The 21,490-nt window shown below is 37.6% G+C and overlaps 3 protein-coding genes across 4 annotated transcripts in view; all 3 read left to right on the top strand.

Moving 5' to 3' along the window:
* EMB2745 (Tetratricopeptide repeat (TPR)-like superfamily protein) overlaps positions 1 to 21,490 on the top strand; it is a 39,239-nt gene that overhangs the window by 7,652 nt on the left and 10,097 nt on the right. The gene's annotated exons all lie outside the window — the stretch shown is intronic.
* LOC149005956 (toll/interleukin-1 receptor-like protein) lies at positions 1,137 to 7,521 on the top strand. Of its 2 annotated transcripts, none has more exons than XM_089168917.1 (2): positions 1,137 to 1,725; positions 6,417 to 7,521. In XM_089168917.1, the coding sequence occupies exons 1-2, from the start codon at positions 1,247 to 1,249 to the stop codon at positions 6,484 to 6,486; spliced, it is 549 nt and encodes a 182-aa protein (XP_089025043.1). In that variant the 5' UTR covers positions 1,137 to 1,246; the 3' UTR covers positions 6,487 to 7,521. The 2 variants fall into 2 exon arrangements, with proteins under 2 accessions (XP_089025043.1, XP_089025042.1); XM_089168916.1 differs by lacking the exon at positions 6,417 to 7,521 and adding an exon at positions 3,502 to 4,603.
* LOC149005957 (disease resistance protein L6-like) lies at positions 6,597 to 7,568 on the top strand. Its single transcript, XM_089136010.1, has one exon. The coding sequence runs from the start codon at positions 6,597 to 6,599 to the stop codon at positions 7,566 to 7,568; it is 972 nt and encodes a 323-aa protein (XP_088992136.1).

The raw sequence follows: 21,490 nt of genomic DNA on the forward strand, positions 1-21,490 counted from the left end.
GGCAAGGCAATGTGGGTCGCACATTCATATGAGTGTGAACGGATGGTCTGATGGATAGGCTAGGTGGAGAGGATACCCTTTACACCTCCATTACGTATTAGGAAGATGATTCACATGTGATAAAGAAGCCTGAAGGAAATAAAATCTCTATAACAGATAAATGGTCCAACTCTAATTGTTCATTCGACTGATGTTAAAAAAAGAAAAGAAAAGAAAAATAGAATTATGAAGGGTTTGTTGAGTGACAAGGACGGCAGCATTAAAAAAGCACAAGTGCTAAAAAAAAAATTTATGAATGATCGGTTCTAGTCGTTAAATATGTATTTCACACCATTCGGTCAATTTTTAACAGCTGGAATCATTTTCTTTTCAGATTCACTCAAAAGGGTGCACAAAATGAAAGAATCTTTACAACAACATGGAGCAATGAATTTTAATACTCTTCCCCTTTCGTATCACATGATAGAAATATTTATCTACAGAAAATTTAAGTCATTCAGCTATCAATTTGTATAAAATTATTCCAAGTGTTGATAATAAAAAAAAGATTGCTTTTGTCGTTTTCTAAATGTTTCATACAAGGAAAAATCACTTTCAGCAAAAGGAAAATAAAATTCATCGTCATGTATTAGATAATAATATAATATTTAGAATAAATTACATACATCTTTGGATTCTTTCTTGGATTAGACACCTAGTAAATGGACAAAAAATCTGATGAAGCATTGGAAATTTCGTTGATCAATCCACGTTAATGAAACCAAACAATTTCTTGTGAGAAGGGATGCATATGTAATCAAGCCAATGCAGAATTGGTTGAGTGGTAGAGATCCATACTTTTCAGTGGAAAGATCTTGAATTTAATCTTTACAGACATAAAAATAATCTCCCCGTGAATATGTAATCCAGTGTCCCAAGGAAGCCTGGATGAACTTTAATTTCTTAAAAAAATAAAAAAATAAATCAGAAATCGAGAGTTTCTTCGTCTGGATCAGGTTTCGAAATTTTGAGAACTTAACCCAGATATAAAAATAAATAAAAAAATTGACGCAATCGACAAAAAGACTGCTGAAACGTTCCCATCGACTAAACGACGCTGGTTGTTACTATTATAAACATAAGCAGCAAAGCTCTGCAATTTCCTCGCAATTTCCTCTAAGTTCAAAGATTGAAGTGCTTACAATAACATCATTCTCAAGTTCGATCGAAGAGATTAAGGCATTCTTCAAGCAATTGGTTGGAGAAAATGGCAGCAGCTAATGATCAGGCCCCTTCTTCATCTTCTACTACTTATGAAGTGTTCTTGAGCTTTTATGGTGCAGATGTTCGTAGAAATTTCGCTGACTATCTCTACGAGGATTTGATTGCATCTGGAATTCGAACTTTCAGGGATGAGGAGGAATTGCGCATGGGTTTCAAGATTAGCCAAGACCTGCTCGATGCGATCAAGCAGTCAACAATTTCGATTCCCATCTTGTCGATCAATTATGCTTCAAGTCATTGGTGTCTCGAAGAGCTTACCCATATGGTTGAATGCAAAGAGACTCAAACCATCATACCCATTTTCTACGGAGTTAAACCGAGGGACGTCCAAGAACAGACCGCAGAATATTCCAAAGCCTTTGAGGAACACCAAAATCGCCAAGACAAGGCAAAGGTGCAGAAGTGGCGTGATGCTCTGGCACTGGTTGGAAATTTGGAAGGATGGGACCGGAAGGACCACAAGTAAGTGCAACACTCTTCAGATCTAGACCTTCTCCACCCAACTTGTCCGTTCTATCATTCTTTTCACACTCGCATAAGGCCTGACACTGGCCCTCTCCTATCAAGTGGAGATTCTCTCCTCCTAGCCTAGCCTAGCCTAGCCTGTCCCTCCATCCATTTACCTATCCTCCTCACATAAGTGTAGGACCTATGTCTGGCATGAACTGTGAGTATGGATCTCACACCCATGTGAGAATGAGTAGATTGGTAGAGGGTAGGCTGGGTGGAGAAGATCTGGCCAACCTGCTGAATACAGGGGAATGGTACGACAGGTTGTCCGGATCAGCGACCTCGGGAGCACAAACATCAGTGGGGCCCATGGTGAAAAACACTTTTTGGAAGGAAAAAAAAAAATTTCACCAGTGGGACCCACTGGCTTTTGTGGTCAGGAAGCCACTCTGTGCTCCCCCGACAGGGAGAAGATCCGGATTCCGACAGGTTGGGTGTGGAGGGGATCTCTAAACACAATTTTCATTTGATTTTATTTTTTATTTATTTTGTCTAATTTAGATTTTTTGTAGTCCATTTATTAATAATTATTAGGGATAATTACTGTTACTTTCCTGTAGTTTGATTTTATTACTAATAAAATCCTGTTCTTTACAAAATTAAGTAGCCGTTAAGTTTGAATATGTAATATTTAATTTGCCCTTCATTAAAATTAAGAAATCGAAAGACGATGCTACCCCATTTATAAAAACCATATTAAATGTCAATTTTACCCTAAATTTTATTTTTTTTTAAATTAATGAAATGGGCAAAATCCAAATTCGAGTTGTTTTCCCACCTTCACTAAACTTCATTTATTTTGAATTCATTTATTCCGATTTGGTTTCCCGCCTTCACTAAACTTCATTTATTTTGAATTAAAGAAATGAACAAAATCCAATTTATTTTGAATTAAAGAAATGAACAAAATCCAAATTGGATTTGGTTCCCCACCTTCGCTAAACTTCATTTATTTTGAATTAAAAAAAGGAGCAAATTTCAAATCCGGTTTGGTTTTTCCACCTTCAGTAAACTTCATTTATTTTGAAAAATATTTTAGATGATATTTAGTTTTCAATTTGAGTTGAATTCGATTTGCCTTCCTCTTTGGTTTCTATTTGAGTTTTATTCAATCATTCTTTTTTTTTTTTTTTGAGAATAAAATGGATTATAGTTACTTTTTTCTCCACAGTTAATTAAGGGTACTATTGTAACTTAACAAAAGGGTAAATAAGTATAGAGATAAGTATAAGGGTATTTTGGGGTTTTTGAGAAAATATAAAGATGCCACATCATCAACAAACTAACGGAACTTAACGGTAGGGGGACAATAGTAATTGTAGACAAAGTTAAAGGTTGGATTAGTAATTTGGAAAAGTACAAGGGATACAATTGTAATAAAATCAAAGTACAGGGGGCCAATAATAATTATCCCTAATTATTAACATATATGATTGACATAGAATTTTGCAATTTCTTTGAATGTTATGACCATGGTAGGAAAAATCACCAAATTTCGGCGATAACCCTAGGAAATTCGATATGGCAAGATATCGCCGATTTCTTGGCGATATTCCGGAAATCGGCGATATCTCGCCATTATATCGCCGATCACCGAAATCCGTGCTTTCTGTTATGTTTCTTGTTATTGTCTTACTTGCAAGCTAGTTTTGTTAGGTGTAGATTCATTATTCGGAGACGGTTCCTGTTTCTGATCGGATTGCTGATGGGATTGATTATGTTCGGCAGCCATCCATCCTTTCACTCAAGCAAATCTTGTCATCGGAAGATACCTGCGCACAGACTTACGGCTTCTTGCCCTGCGCCTCCACCGTCTTTGGGAACCTTTTCCTTATTATCATGTATGGATTCTTGATGTTTCAAGCTGCCACACTCTTTTCCAGTGGAAGTGAGATTCTGCTTGAGATCCTTGGCCTTGGTAGTCTCGGTGGTCTCTTCCTTCCCGTTCTCGGTGCCCTTCTTGATGCCATGCTTATCCGTTTTAATTTACCAAACTGGGGGGCGAAATATCGCCAAGATTTCGGGGATATTTTGCCATATCGTCCGGTTTGCTGGGTAGCGAACTCGGCAAACCGAACGATATTTGGCACCTTGGTTATGACATAGTTAACTTCTTTGTCATATTAAAGAGGAAATTCTTCCATCCTCTTCTACTCTCTTTTTCGGCTGGATTTTTCAATCATTATAAATATGCAATCACTTTTTATTAAAAAAATTGCCACGATCACATATCTAAAGCTTAGAGAAAAGGAATATTAGAGGGGAAGAACAGCAATTTAGAAGATGGGATTGGGAAACAAGAAGAAGAAATGCAGAGAGAGTCTTAAGAGATTATGAGTATTATTCTTCATTCCCTTTAACTCTATTACATTTATGGTCTAGGTTTTTCACCCTATTTTCATGATTGTTCTACCCTTAATGCGCCCAAATAAGACCTACACTTCACATGACATTCTACCAATTATTCTCTTACGATATAACACTCCTTATTTCCCATACCTATAGACTAGGTTCATAACAGAAATACTTTGGATTCAAGGGAAAACACTGAGTCAGTATAGTCTTGGATAAATACAAATGGAGATAAACTCGATCCAATTAAATTTTGGATGGGTTAACAGTAGCAGCATCGCGGCGTTAAAAAGCTCACCGTACCTCCCTCAACTCAACCATTAGTTTAAGGGCGTCATTAAAACCCTCTTAGCCAAACCTATGCAAACCCACTCTCAGCTTAACCATTTTTCAACCCATTTGGCAAGTTTAGGATACAAATTAATTGGCTCGATTAGGATTGGATATGGTTCAGGTTTAGTCCTCAGGCCAAGCTAGCTCAAACCTTCCTGTTATTGCCATATCCCAATGGGCCCAGGAAATTGGCGCCCAAGAAGGATCCGAAGTGGTCAATGGGCCTAGGTTTTCTCCAGATTCATCTTTAGGCCCAAAGGCTCATTTATCTGGAGGAGGCCTTGGGTGTCCGAGACAGCTCATCATCTCCAGCGAGCCTTGGAACAATCTAGGTGGCACGAGCGAGCACTTGGGCCCATCTTCCGTGAGGGAAGTTGGCCACCTCAAGAATGTTGCGTGGCTAGAGATCTCCTTGAGCCTTGGGATGACAGGATCCCTGTCTTCCTCAAAAGGCTCCGACATATTAAGGCGAGAGATAAGGCACCTAGATTGGACGCTCATGGTGGCTGAAGCAACAGTCTGGGTTGCGCCGGGATTCCAGGAGTGGCAAGAGTCATCTCCGCCCTCCACCTCACCACTGAACATCCAAAGGCCGAGAAGCATTCAATCCGTGGAGGTATGAATCCATTATATATTCCACCAGCGGGCAGGAGCGGGGGTAAGCTCTAGACATTCCAGCCATTTGCATTCTTTAGCTTTCTAACCCTTCAAGAGAATGATCTTCATCGTCTCTTGGGGTCTTCCCTCCTCAATGGAGTCTTTCATCCGTTGGCCTGCTCTAACTTGCTCCTCGGAGGTGGCTTCCCGTCCTCAGAGGCGGCCCACTTTCACCTTGTTTCAGTTTCAGGAGCGAGGGCTGGATCTGGAGCGAATCAGGGAGCTAATGCTATATTTATTGCACCAACACTTCCAAAAACAAAATTATATGAAAATTGAGTTGAATTAACCGACCAATCCACTAACCCTCAAGACCGAAAGTTGGTTATCACAAATAAATATTTTTTTTCAAGAGAAAATGCATGGATTTGATTATATCTCATGACTCCCCTCTTGGATGAAGATCTCCCCCTTGAGATTAATTAATTAATTAATTAATTTTTGAAACCAAAGGGAATTAAGGACACTCCCCAGGCTAGTCCAAGAACTCGCTTTGACTTCTAGCTAATCTTCAAATAATATTTTTAAACACTTACCACAGAAATGTCTCAAAACAGGTGTTAAATGTTTTGGGTCCAGAACAAATCATTTCAATGCTCTAGAAAATGTGAACAACGCCCATGCCTACTCAGTGGTGGTGAATGTCTTTTTTTTCATTTTTTTTCTTCTTTCATTTGGAAGCTTTGAGATCTCAAAAATGCCAAGAACATTTTAACTTAGAAAAATTGGTCTTCACCAATGACACCACCATTTGGATTTTAATGGAAGATTAAGGTTGTTTTCGGTTTGGAGTAGTTTTTGTTTGTTTTTAAATTGTTAGGAATCCTAATATATTAAAGTAGATCCTTTTTCATTTACTTGCTTTTTTCCCCCCCTCTCCCTCCCCCCCTTCCCCCCCCACTAAGGGTGAGGTAGGGTTGTTTTGTTTTTTTTTTTTTTTTCCCCCCCCCCCCCCCCCCCCCTTCTCTCCCCCCCCCCCCCCCCTTTTTTTTTTTTTTTCCCCCCCCCCCCCCCCCCCCCCCCCCCCCCCCCCCCTTCCCCCCCCCCCGCAAAAAATTAATTGGTCAAGGATCAATAAATGCGAGATCTTGCATGTCATTACTCTGTTTGCTCACTTTTGAAGAATTTTGAAGAGTCAATACAAAAATGAACACAAAAATATTGTAAGGCGTGCTAATCTTCTTTAGCAAACATACTTTGCATGTGGTTTATTCCATGTTCAATTTATTTTTCTTTTTCTCACGTAAAATATTCAACACCAAACTGTTTACAGTTAGAGGGTTATTTTATTTTTTATGCAGGTATGAAGGGAAGTTAGTGAAAGAAGTTGTTCAAAACAGTTTTGAGGACATTGAAGGGGAGAACCTTTAATGTTTCTGACAAGCTAGTTGGAATCGAATCGCTTATAGATAGCATACTAGTGATTATTGGATGGAAACTCGGAGGAAAGAATAATTGCGGGGATCCATGGCATTGGTGGCATGGGAAAGACAACACTTGCTAGAGTTGTCTACAATAAACTCCGTAGTAAGTTTGATGGATGTAGCTTTATTGAAAATATTCGAGAAAATGCAGAAAGATATGGGTTTCATCATTTGCAAAATCAGCTTTTCCATGATATGATTATCAAAAGGAATAATAATGAAGAAATCCTTGATATGAAATATAGACTCAACTATTTACGGGAAAAATGTCGCTGGAAAAAGGTTCTTATTGTTTTGGATGATGTGGATCAAGATATTCAGGTAAAGTCTTTGGTTGGGGATGGTAATTGGTTTCATAAGCAAAGCAGATATATCATCACATGTCGAGACAAGAAAATTCTAGATTATCAACAACCTGATGGGGTTTTTGAACCTGAGGAATTGAACTTTCTTGACTCTCTTAAACTTCTTAGCCTACATGCGTTTGGAACGGACCAACCCCCTTACCTTTATATGGATGTCTCAAAAGCTGTGGTTAAAAGTATTGGAGGATATCCCTTGGCTCTGGAAGTTATAGGTTCATCTCTAGCCTCAATGAAACTTTCACCGGACATGTGGGATGGCATGTTAAAGAAATTGGAAAATATTCCCATTAATAAAGTTGCGGAAAGATTGAAAATAAGTTACGATGGATTAGAGCATGAGGAGCAACAAATGTTCCTTGATACTGCTTGTTTTCTCATTGGACTAGATAAAGACGCTGCCAATCACATATGGGAAAGGTGTAACTTTTATCCTCAAGTAGGGTTGGAAATTCTTTGTTCAAAGTCTTTGATAAATATTGGTGAAGATGGTAAGTTAGCGATGCATGATATAATTCGGGATCTTGGAAGAAATATTGCTCTAGAGAGCCAAAAGAAGCCATGGAAGCGCAATCGAATATGGTCTCAAAAGGATGCTTTGTTTGTACTCGAAACAAAAACTGTAGGTATTCCATGCACTTTTATTTTTCCTTCTCTTTGCAGCTAGGTTTTTTATGGCTTTTTCTTGGGTTATTAGAACAATACTAGTTTGGTCTTTATTAAGCTCCTTTGTTTTGTAGGGAAAAAGTTATTGTCAAGGACTAAGTATTGACTTCAGCCAACTAAATGCAAGCCTCAGATGGAGAAGTCAATGTCTAATGAGTGAAGGATTAGCTCCAATGACCGGATTAAGGTTTCTTCGAGTTGATCATGCACAATCTTTTGGGAATTCTACCAATTCTTTTTCAGAATTGAGATGGCTTTCTTGGAGGGGATGCCCTGCCCAATATAAACTAACCAAATTTTGTCCTCGAAAACTAGTTGTCCTTGATCTATCAGATAGTGAGATCACAGAAGAATGGATGGGTTGGAATGATATCAAGGTTTTGCAGCTCATTTGTTTTATTTATTCATAGCACAAGTCCTGAATTTTTTTTTACAAATTTCTTTTGGTCCTTAATCTAATTAGATAAAGTTACTATTTATCTTATTTTGCAGAAAGCAGTAGATCTTAAACTTGTAAATCTCACCTCTTGCCAACGATTACGTACAACTCCTGACTTGTCAGAAAACCAGAAACTGGAGGTTTTGATTCTGAGTGACTGTCAAATGTTGGTTGACATTCACCATTCCTTTGGTAAGCTCAAGAACTTAATCACATTAGATATGAGTGGCTGCGAGAGTTTGAGGCATCTCCCGAGGGAGATATCTCAGTTGACCTCTCTCAAAAAACTTGATTTAAGGTCGTGCTCGTGTATAGAGTACCTCCCAGATGGAATTTGTGAGATGACTTCTCTCGAGATGCTCCTCTTAAATGGACTGTCATTTCTCCAGAAGTTGCCAGAGAAATTGGGTGGAATGATCTCCCTGACAACACTCGATTTAACTGAATGCTATAGTCTGGAAGATCTCCCACAGGAAATTTGTCAGTTGACTTCTCTCAAAACACTCTGTTTGAAGGCATGTCCGTGTTTAGAAAAATTGCCGGAGCAGTTGAGTAGCATGGCCTCATTGACAATCACTTGATGCGAAAGGACACCATAAGCTTGAGGTATGGCCCTTACTGACAATTAGTTGAACCGAAAGATGCTATAAAATTGGCTAGATTACTTTTCTTTAAGACTTGTTTTAATGAAAAAACTAGATGTTGTTGTATTATTTTTAATATAATAAAATAATAAACGTTTCATTTAAATTGGATTTATAATTGCAGAAACTTTCTTTTATTTATTTTAGGAAAGTGTTTGTTATATAGTCCCACATTGGAAATCGAGATGTCGGAATCCAAGTTAATTAATAGGTACTACCTATTAATTTAAACGTTTAAATTGGATTTTATAATTGTCGAAACTTTCTTTTATTTATTTTAGGAAAGTGTTTGTTATATAGTCCCACATTGGAAACCGAGATGTCGGAATCCAAGTTAATTAATAGGTACTACCTATTAACTTTGATTTATTATCATAAGACACACCTGCGTGTGCAGTGTACGAGCGAAGAAGGTGTACCGTCCCAGCGCGCGGCGTGGGCAGTGGGCTTGTTTAGGCACTTAGCACTTAGCGAGATCAGATCTGAGCCGTGCGTTCTGATCTAGGGCGATGGAAGTAGATCCATAAATGTCTTTTTGATGGTTCAATCTGGACCGTTAGATCGTGCGGCCGAACGATCCAACGGCTCATATCTGAACGTTGGCATTTGTATCCCTACAGAGAGGTGCACTCATACGAACAGAGTCATGAACTGTTCAGTAGAGGCACCTCAATGCTTATAAATACCCTCTAGTTTCTAAACAGGCAAGTAAGTTGAAAATCCAAGTTTTCTCTTTTCTTGAGTTTTGTCTGTGCTTTGCAAAACTCGGGAAAACAACCTTGAGTTTGGGCTTCTTTGTATCCTGGGAGACGGTTCGCTGGTACCTCATAGCACCTTCCGTGAGGTGCGAATTACGTCTTAAGAACAGCGACATAGTAACGTGCCTAGAAGCTTCTGCTGTCATACTGTTATCTCGTGCTCCTGATTACACCAAGTTTTTTCAACAGATTTGAGTATTAATTGCACCCTTTTCAGCAACAAGCTTTTACGATTTCAGAATCCAATTCATAGATGTTGGGTAATATTGCACTACAAATTCTTATTATTACAAGAAATGAAATTATTAGAGTACAAATTAGAATTTAAAGATCCTTGGTTGATTTGGAAAACTTGATATAGTAATGGAGAGCAAATCACTGACGGATGAAGTTGAACCACACCTTGAATGCTAATCCATGCACCCTATTGCTAAGGACTAGTCTACCTCATCACCTCAAAGATAAAACAATTTCCAACTAGAAGATGAAACAGTTCTTCTAATCCGTCCAAGAGCCAAAAGTTATAGGATAATACAAAGATTAACTCAAAAAAATCCAACAAAGTTATGTAAATTAAAACTAGAATGCAAGTACGTATGTATTGTGTTATATGAACACACAAGTGCAAGGATGGGGTGGTTAATATTGGCCCAAGACCACACCTTACACACCTTGAGTTCCTCATGTTAATAAATGTGATAATTGATCCACCTCTTCCACTAAGTGAAAAATCAATTTCCTACTAATAGAAAATCAATAACATTGTTCCTTATCCACAAGGGAGAATAAATCATCTTGACTCGATGGCCCCCACTAGATGGAGAATTAATTCACGTATTCACCTTATATCTATGAATTCGAATTAATCCATTCAATTGCTTTAGTCCCACTACCATGAGTAGTTGTGAATGCTAATAAGAATTTAGTTCAGTGGTAATCTATACTTAAATTGAAATAAATTTCATTCAATTAATAAATCCACTTCATCACCTATAACCAAATTCCTTAAGACAGATTCACTTTTCAGAATCAGGGTAACCAAACAGTTTTTTTTTTACGAATATGATTCTATAGAACCTAATTCCTACAGACTCATGATTCCCACAGAAGCGGATTTTAGGGAATTGCGGAACCAAACGCCACCTAAGTCTCCCATGTCAATTCCAATTGATATTCCTAACCACCTCACTAGTCATATTTAAGGTCATGATGGGTCTAATTATCATCTTTAACTCATAGGTCCCACACAGAAGCAAATCAACAAAAATTAAAAAAATAATAATAAAATTTAATATAAAATTAGATTATTATTAGATTATTATTAATATAAGTCTAACATCCTGATTATTATTTTTTTTCTTCTCAAAATTTGATTCTTTTTCGTTTCACTTGATCTATGAACTAGAAACTATCCTACATTAAGAGGCAATCACAAAAACAAAACAAAAAAAATTAAACCAACTCCATTGAAGGATTCCTACCATGAATTGGTTATGAAACAAAATTGTTAAGTTACCAACTTTCTTAGTATACCAAAATAGCCCTTTCAAAGAACTTCAAAATTCAAATGTATCCCAATAAAGACTTAAAGATTTTTTTAATCCAACAACTCTTGTTGCACTCTTTGCTTGACTGCATCAATACCGTCCAAAGAGCACCAATGTTTCTCACCCCAAAAGAATATGTTTTTTTTCCTTGAAGCTTCACAAAAATTAGGTGGTGGTAATTGATATGGCGACGAGAGATCGACGGTTCAGATTGCGAGGTGTTTGAGCTTCCCGAAGACATCATTATGACCAACTACCCTGACATATGATGTGGCGACACCGGACTGGGGCTAACGCCTAGGGAAACTCAACTGTCAAATCCAACATTTCAAGTCGGAATGATGGGGAAGCACACCACAACCCAGCTCCCAGTACTCTACCCCGTCTGACGATGTCAACCATCGCACGAGCTAGGGGGCTAGTGATACGGGAAGAATGTGCCCGACCATATCACGACCCAACCCGAGTATTTATCCAGCTATTTGGTCGGGACATGAGCCGATCATGCATCACATATGGTAGGCTCCATCCACGCTAGGTCTATATGGCAGTACCGTCGTAAACGGAAGGTCAACCCTAGAGACATTTAGGCGGAGCAACCGCCGAGAGATTCTATCGGTACCCAAAAAGGTAAGCCGCATACTATTTAACAAAGACTCACCCCTTCGATAAGACACGAACACTTTCTTAGCAAATTCCTGTGTAGCACTTGCACGGGATCTTAATCTGATCATTGACTGACTTAGTCATTGGAGGAGGCTGCCCGCACCCTAGCCGACCTTGGATCTAACCTGTCTTGTAGGTTTCATCATCTTCAAGCACAGGAAGGTAATTGGGAATCAACCCGGCTGAGTTGGAACCTTGATTGGATCTGAGACGCAACAATAATGATTCACAATCATCTGCTTTCATTCATTTATTGTTGTTTTCTTCCATCTGAGTTCTTGGTGTCAATTTCATCCTCTTGAAATAATATTGTCTTTCCATTCCCTTCTTCTATCTACTTAATTGATTCTTTGATTACAAGCTTCTTGACAAGTCGAAAAGCACGTCAAAACTCATTTTTCAGCCAATCTCATTACCTTCTCCGACATTAAAGAGATTATGTTTTGTAAATCTTAAAACATAGTAGAAATAAAGAGAAAATAAGCAGTCAAACAATAAACAAAATAACACTTTATAAATAAATAAAATCAAAGACTTATGAGAGGAAAAAGATCAAGTAAGCGGTCCAGCCCAGTGTAGTCAAACGACTATTATATTTCTCATAAAAAAAAGGATGGATATACAATTCAAAATCTATTTTCAATCCTGAGGAAAAGAAAAGGTTTAATTCATGGTACAAAAGGTCAGTGATATATCGCCAACACAAGGCAAAATTTTACCCTATCGAAAGGACTCGACAGGAAACCAATGTCGGCGATATATTGCCAAGAAATACCAAATATCGACGATATATTGTTAAGAAATCGGAAATATATCGATAATTTTGCAATAAATTGACAAATCGTGATAATTTGGCAAAAAACGCCATATCTATCCGATAACACCTTTAGAAGTGAGGGGGACAATAGTAATTTTACAAAGAAGGAGGTTTGATTAGTAATGAAACCAAAGTATAAGGGGGCAATAGTAATTATCCCTAAATAATATCATTTTGAACTTTCCCATGTTAAAATTTTTTCCAAAGAAGAGAATTTTTCCAATGAATTTCGAATAAACTACAAATCATAAGTTAGGAATTAAGAAAGCGGAAAAAGAAAGTCCGTCTAAGCTTTCCTCTTTGTAAACATCAGAAATGATACTTTGATTTTATAAAATTTGTAAAATCCAATTTGAAAAGGAAACTAACAAATTTTATAGAAAATATAAATCATAGCTTAGGAAAAGAAGTTAATCATTCTGAACTCTCCCATTTTAAAATCTTTTTCAATTCAGAAAAAGAAAATTTTCCAGCAGATATCAGAAAAGGAAGATGAAGAAAATTTTTTCAAACTTTATTTTTAAATTTTTTTTGGGTGATAATTCGTTTTTATAAAGAAATAAATGGATTTTTGGTTTTATAAATCATAAATTAAAAAAAATGTTGGAAAAAGAAATATTGTATTATCGGACATTTGTTGAAAAGGCAATACAGTTTTAGAAAAAAGAATGTAAAAATTGATATTTTATTTTATTACGAATTTATTTTTTGGGTATGATTTTCATTAAGATATCATCTCTTTTGTTTGCTTTTACTTAAAGAAAAATATACCTTTTGTTCCTAGATTTTTATTTACAGCAGTTGCTACTAGCAGCTGCAGACGGCTCTGATTGTGGTACGTCAGTCAAAAATGATCTAACGGTTGAAAGTCAAAAATGATCTAACGGTTGAAAATCAAAGGGAGGGTATACTTATAAATACTCTTTCTTCTTTCTTTTCTTTTTTTTTCTTTTTTTTTTTTTTGTTTTTTTGCATTTAAGGGTTTAAAGTTTCTTAATTTACAAAATAAGGTCACTCATATACCCACGACCCAAATCCCTCTCTCATTCTTTTTCAAGGCTCTTCTTCTTTGCCCGGAAAGAGAAGAAATCGAACGGGCGGTGGTTCCTGTCGTTATATTTCTTCAGTGCAGAGTGCCATGAAATTCTCGGCGGTTTTGGGTACCACATCGCGGTAAAGTTCCACCACGATCCTTCCTTCAAGCTCTCCTCCAGTGCTAATGTCCAAAAAGCAGCGAGGATTCACCATTTCTCCTTCTAGTTTCTTCTATTTCAGGAAGAAAATTGCACAGAAATAGAAGAAAACAGTTTAGATAGACGGTTAGAGAAATTTCCCACTCCTTAGCGGGAAAAAACGGTTTTGGAGGAATTAATGAGGTAGGAGACGAAGCAACCTCCATTACAGACGAGAGACCATAAAATCAGAGAAGAGAGAGAGGGAACTAATCGTTGCCAAGATGCGCGAGTCAATCGATGAATCGGTTCTCTAATCATTGGTTTAGCGGGAAATACATTGTTTTTGGGGAGTAATATGAGGACCTCATTTTGAAAATAAGGAAACTTTAAACCGCTAAAATGTAATAATTAAAAAAAAAGATATTTACAAACATACCCCCGCTCTTTGATTATCAGCCGTTAGATCATTTTCGACTGACGTGGCACGATTAGAGCCGTCTGCAGCTGCAAATAAAAACCGTTACTTGTCGTTCATTCATTACATAGAAATTTATAGGTGCCCATTGTTCATGCGCATTCAACGGAAAATGTAGTACCTACCTATGAGGGCCGTAAAGAAACAAAACCGTTTTTTCCATCTAACAATTTAATTTTGGGTTTTTGATTAAATTATTTGATTTTTTTTTTTTTTGTACGAAGGGGCTTTATTAAGCCGGGGATTGGGATATTAATATGCCTCAGCGAGAGTCAAATCCACGACCTCTTCACTAAAAGGTGTTGGTTTCAACCACTAGAACAATTCTGCGTTGGCAAATTATTTGATGTTTTAAATAATGGCTCGACTACTTATTAGTGAGTAAGTCACATTCCTTTTTAAAGTTTTAAATCCCTGTAATTCCTCATTGAAAGCTATCGTATCCTTTCTGATTTATTTAATATCTTAATTTTTAAGTTTAGATCAATGTCAATAGAGGATATCTTTATTAATGTTGAACAATGAGCGAATGTTGTCATTTAGGCTTTATTTGTTCATGTAATAATTTGTAAGATTTGTAGTTGTTTATTTACTTAATTTATGTTTAAAACCGTTAGTCACACATTATTATTGTAAAGACATTTTTTACCGTTCTATATCATTGGGAGTTGATCATATCGCATTTAGAACTCTTTTTCTTAAGGTTTACCAATTTATTGTCTGTACAATTTGAATAGTTTTATTCTTATTAGTTTAGCATGATCTTTAATCTTCGCTTAATTTTCTAGTGGGTTAATGTTTGATTGAAAATTTAGAACATTTTATTAATTATTTAAAATATTGTGAAAAACGTATGATCATAGGTTTATTCAATTGAGTGCTCAATAACACGTATCTTTCATTTCCATCCATTCACCGCCACATGAGCCTCATTCTCATCTCTGCCATGCTCTCAAATTTGAGAATAATGAGATGAATGACTGTTTAGTAATAAGGGTTTCTCTAATAGGTCACCAAAGATGAATGTCGCCAGAGAAATAGATTTGCCTAGAGCAAGGCATTAGTAAGGAAGTTCTTGTAAATTTCAATATAAAGGTTCACTTCTTCTCTTTAAATCTTCACTAATTCATTGTTTTCTTATGTATTGTCATCTTCCAGATTCTGAATGCTTACTTAAGTTTTCATTACTTGGATCATTTTGCTTCAATGGAACAGCTAGGTTAAGGCTCCAAATTTAATACTAAGAATGATGCTTCTCAACCAAAATTAGTATTGAGTGAAGTAAAAATGTGATTTTCTATATGCAAATTCAATTACCAATATAGAGAGGATACAATACAACTAAAATTTTATTGGTACGTAATCATACATTAAAACAGAAAGAAATTTTTTTTATTAAGAAAGAAGACAATTGAAATAAACAATCAAGTTTTGGGGTGAGGGAATAATCAGTGAAACTTTTGAGAGGGAGAGTAAGTACATGGAAAATAAATACAGGAAATAGTATTCAAAAACTTAAAAACAAAAAGAGATAAAGAGGATTATTATTAAAGCAAATATATCTGAATTTTGCACTTTTTTTTTTTTTTTTTTTGGTATCTGAGGTTCATCCGGGCCAGCTTACGCGCACCTTGATTACATCCTTAGGGGGATGCTTGTTGTCCGCAATGGTCGAACCCATGACCTCTCCACTGAGAAGTATGGATCTTACCACTCTACCAACCCTGCATTGACTAGTTTTATGTTTTTTCTTTCCCCTAAACTATGTTATGCAGTGAATGCCAATTTCTTTTGATTTAGAATACCTTTAACATCAAGGTTTTATACACAAATATTCATTTCCTGCAATTTTTAATTTAGTTGTTTGCTTATTTATGTCCTTATCAACTTTTATTATTTTATTTTTTGGGTCATTATCAACCAATTATAGTGATTGGGGGCCCATAGGTTCTCCGGGTGGAAGGGAAAGATGTGGTAGGGGCAGAAGTTTGAACTCAAGTATAAGTTTAATGTTATTTTTTTTGAATTTTACAGCATAAAGGCAAACATCTTTTATGTTATTGTTTACTAATGTTTGAGAATGACAAAATCAGGGTATTTGGATTGGGATGATTTGTGGAACTGCAGTGCAAACATTGGTATTGGCTATCATCACCATTCGTTGTGATTGGGATAATGAGGTAAGATCAAAATTAACCAATTTTTTCATAATTTAATTTCTTAAAATATTATTGAACTCTCTGTCCTTATTTTCTTGTTTGCCTTTTTTTTCGTCTCATAAACAAGCTAGGAAAGCAACCCAACAAGTAGAAAAAATGGCGATACCAGGAGGTGCTACAGATGGTGAAAACCAAATCACAGAAAAATGAGAGTTGATCGAAAGGGAAATTCAGAACTTAAAAGCTTGATTATCTAGGAAACATCAGCCATTGATTGAAGTTGGAAGAAATGCCCTGATGATTCGAAGATTGATCCATTGATGTAGCACTTGATGAAGAAGTGTGCCAAGTACTTATATCTGTCTACATTGGGAGACCCAGAAAAAGACCAGAGGTCTAATTTGAGGGTTTAATTCTAATGCTAGCTCCTTACTTTGGTTCTCCTGGAGGTTGGTAAAGCCTTAATCGGTTTGGCTTACCAAGATAAAGCATGATTCATAAAAAACGGAAGCTTCATTATTTGTTAATTGAATAATGTTATATTTACACTATTGGGTTTTTCTTTAAAAAAAAAAACAACAAAAGAGAAATGACATTATTGGTTTTTGTTTACCGGGGTTTTAATTTCAATTTTCAAGTATCTTGTCTAGTTCTCTTTCTTTAACTTTACTATTTACTGGTAATATTCAATTGTGCAATAGTCAATTGTGTATATTTATTAGGGTGTGTGCAGCAGATAGCTCAATTGTTGGCTCCCGAGAGACAAGCTAAGTCACCTCTTCAATTCCCACCTGATGCGTCCAAAATCTGCTCAGCCCGTAGATCTCCTGTGGATGACTTGCAAAAACAAACGTCAGATGTGGCCTGACCGGTGGGATCGGGAGTCCACCTCCGAAGGCTAAGTCAGTTGATGAACTTAATCACAAACGACTTTGCTTGAGCATAGAGCTAAGGAATGAATAACGAGAATATGATTCAGATTGTATGTGTTCTTCCACCTTGTGAGTAGGTGATGTCTTATATAGAGTGTACCTTCGAATCTCCTTCGTTGGATGTATTTGAGCCTTCTTCGGATAGTCGTCAGATCCTAACGGATAGATCCGTTGAGTGATAGATCCCTACTAGGTTGGACTAGTAGATGACTCCTTTGATAATACGATCGTTATATGGTAGTTATCCATATAATAGCGATAAGCAACAGCCGCAAATGCTGCTACCCGTCTCTTTGACGATTAGTCCATTCCGATCGTAGCAGATTAGGGCGTGCTTGTGACTGAGTTAGTTTTCTTCCTCAGCAAGCTATCTTCTGGACCCGGCTCGCTCGGAAGCGAGTCGATTCCTTTCGTCCTGACCGGGGTCGAGGATCGAACCAGGGTTGAACCAGGTTCGGTTATAATTTCTCCATATCACGAGCCCCCCAAACCAAGCGTTCGGACGATCCCGAGGGCTTGGTTTTGAACTGGGTATTCTGTTGAACAATAGTTTTGCATAATCCCCAACCCATTAAATGTCGTATCACATTTAATGCGGCTGTATTGCTTTTTCCTCGAGCATCATGAATATTTTCACTTTTTGTGGGGGTGACACCACGTGTCCTCTGTAGCCTAAACTATCGTTGCTCACGAAATCGAAACGACGGTTTTTGAACGCCTGTTTTTGATTCGTGAGTTCAAACTTTCAAACCGTCTCCAAATCTCGATCGTTGATGTTGAATCCATCTCGATCGTACACGTCCTCGATCACTCGTGCGAGTGCTTAAAAGCGGTTCGTTGTCTTCGTAGGTTTCATTCTCTTTGTCTGGAATTTTGAAACCTCATCGTCTTCTTCGCGCTCTAACGATCTTCTCACTCTCGAGCATTCTACTTCAGTGATTCAGGTAAGTCTCCGACTCTTTTGCGATCTTTACTTTCGTCTCCAGGTTTCTTTTTTCTTGTTAAAAACCACAACCAGACTTTTTTAGTAATGGAAGGCGGTAGGGTTTCTTCTGAAATTCCTCCTGAACTTAGTGCCGGTAAAGGCGACTCTGGTGACGAGGCCTTCGCCTCAATCCCTCTTGAGCAATCGGATAGTGACCAGAAAACCTTAACTGCCATCTGGCGTGACTTCGAAGAAGCTAGCCAACAGAAAAGGGCAGAGGAAAGTGGTAAGGCTTCTTCTGCGCTTCCTGAGTCTGGGCCATCCAGAATTCCAAGGGTGACTGCCGAATCCTCTGGGCAGTCCAAACAACCTATCAAGTCCATTGATGGACCTGGCTCTGTTGCCTCCTCCTTTACTGAGGAGAACCTTCCGTTAGCCATCGAACACTTCGACATTCCTTCCTCGTACCATCTTAGGGCCCCCACTCCTGATGAGAGGGTTAATTCGATCCTTCCTGGCAAATTTTCCCTGTATATAGATACTTTGGAAAGTGGGGTTCGATTTCCTTTCTTCAATTCTTTGTTTTCTGCTGTTCTAAATCACTGGGATATATGTCCTGGCATGCTTCTTCCCAATAGCTGGCGTCTAATCGTCCGCTTCTTAGGTTTATGCTTTGAACTTGGCATCATACCTTCTCTTCCTCTTTTTGTATATTTTCATGTTCTTTCTCTTTCCCATCCTCCTGGCTGGGTTGTTCTTTCCAAGCGCAACAAAGTTGAGCTTGACTGGTCGGGCAGCATTCTTGCCAGGGGAACCTGCCCTTCCAATTACAAAGGGTGGCGTAAGCGGTATTTCTTCTGCCGAGCGCCTCAATCAGATCTTAACTTCCCGACCACCGGGAAACTGTACACTTCATACTCTGAGGGCAACCGAGTCCCTCCTTTATTCAAGGAAGATAGAGCTGCTGTCAGGAAGATCAAGTCAATTCCATGGTATCAAGAGATACATGGATATGAGATGGAATACAACTCCATTCTTCAATCCTGGGGGTTGGCTCAACGTGAGCTTTTTAACTGCCATGTTTAGTTTTCTTGAATGTACTGCGAACTTTTTCAACTTTCTGACTTTCGTCCTTCTTTGTAGTGCCTCCAAGAATTAATCGAAACAATCTTCGGGTGAAGGCTGCCAAGGCCGTTGTGACTGCAGAGCAACGATCTCCTCGAGCATTGACTACAAAACAGGTGGCCTCTATGCCTCCCCCAGACCCTTCTTATAAGGGTATAAGAAACTTGAAGCCAGTGGTTAAGGCTTCGGGGAGAGGGAAGAAACCGATGGTGGAAGAGGTCGAAGTCCCCTCTCCTGTCCGCACCAAAAGGAAGCATGACTCGGTCGATGCTTCTACCCCGAAGAAATCCAAAAAGAATAAAGATTTTGAGGAGGTCTTCATCCCTCAATGGTCATTGGTGGTGACAAATCGAGTCACACAGGACCACGAGAAGGGAATCTTGACCATCCAAGGTGGCCAAAGTTACCAAGTGACCAGTATTTCAGGTATTGTTCTTATGAATGGTAGATGTACTAAATTTTCAAGGTTGGTCTTTTTCTTCCTCATGCAGTGATCCACATCACAAAGTTATTTCAGTTGTTTCAACCACACATTATGAAATATACACTTAACTGCTAAGTCAAATGAAGTGACAAAAATATTTTAGTTTTGGCCATGACAAAGTCTCTAGGACTGAAATCAAATTTATTTGTTAATGAGAGATTGAATATGGGAACCTACTTGAGGAAACCTTTGATCATTTTTCTTATATATATTATCTATAATAATATTCCCTTCTATTGCTGGTTTTGATTTTATATCAAAATCTGTTGACGCTTCACTACTTTCAACTGTTTTAAAATTGATTCTTACAAAACCACATACGATATTATTGATAAGCAGCGGCAGCCAACATTCAGGTGACATCAAGACTATTATTCATTCATAAAAGCAACTCAAAGACCGGCTGAATCAACTCCTCAAGCACCCTTGCTGCACTAAAGGTAATCAACCCCTTTGACTCGGGAGGGGATCTTTCCAGTCCCATACCGCAGGATCTCATCTCTCTTCATCTTTTTCAATTTTACTTTATTATGCTTTCATTTTGTTAGCAGCAATTTTTCTTAACAATGTCCATAACCATTTATACTATTTCAGTTCAGCAATAACTCTTCATAAACCCACCATCAATAATTCAAATATAGAATTAAAATTAAGTCTAGAATTGACTAAGGGTAACGGAAAAAAAAGGAACAAGCTAAAGCTTTTCTCTGAATTAGGGTTTACTCAAGGAGCTCTTACCTTCGATTCAGCGGAAGGTGCAGAATATCTCGTCAATTATTACTTTGTTCTGAAACAATCAGTGAACATGCGTTAACAATAATATACCAAAAGAAGAATTGAGGGGATCGTGTTACCAAGTGCGGGGACCGGCCACATGTGCCGCCTCGGTTTCCTCTCTTCACCTTCCCGCCCATGCATAGCCTTGCATATTTGGCGATTTTAAATTCAATCCAAACTTCGTCCTAAACGAGAATCATCAATCCCACCCTAATTCCACTCCCTGATCCACGAAACCCTAGAGTCGTTCGCTCGCAATCACGAGAAAAGACCCTAGATCCGTCCAAATACTGTATTGCCATCACCGAGAATTCTCCAAAAACAGAAACCCTAGTTTCCACTTTTAGGGCTCAACCATCTCTACCAACGCTTTAACTCCGATCAAATTAGAAGTGACGCTCCACAGTTTAGATCCAATGTATTTGAAGGCACCACATTTTAGATCGAATTGCTGATTTATAGAGAAATTCAGAGAGATTGAGGGGATCGAGAGACCGACAGATTTGAAAGAGATTGAGAGAGGTCGAGAGAGAAATCGGGAGATAAATCGAGAGAGAAATTAAGAGATTAAGAGAGGGATTAAAATTAATGATAAATTAATAATAATAATTTATGACTAAAATGTCCAAATTATCCTTGCAAAAATAACTAAAGAAATAGCAAATAGTACAACATTATTGGTATTTTAAAAAATAATAAGGACATAAAAAGATTTGCAGAAAAAGATGAGTACATGCTTTTTAGAGAGAGTTCAAGAGGGAAAGGGATATAGAGAACGACAGACTTTGAGAGAGATTGAGAGAGAGAGATTTAGAGAGAGTTTGAGAGGGAGAAGGATATAGAGAGCCACAGAGTTTGAGAAAGATTGAGAGAGGTCGAGAGATAAATCGAGAGAGAAATTAAGAGAGTAATGATAAATTAATAATAATTTATGACTAAAATGTTTAAATTATCCTTGTAAAAATAAGTAAAGTAATAGCAAATAGTACAACATTATTGG

Source organism: Hakea prostrata, chromosome 9, assembly GCF_041222555.1.
Source record: "Hakea prostrata isolate BN-2017 chromosome 9, UWA_Hpros_2, whole genome shotgun sequence".
Lineage (NCBI taxonomy): Eukaryota > Viridiplantae > Streptophyta > Magnoliopsida > Proteales > Proteaceae > Hakea > Hakea prostrata.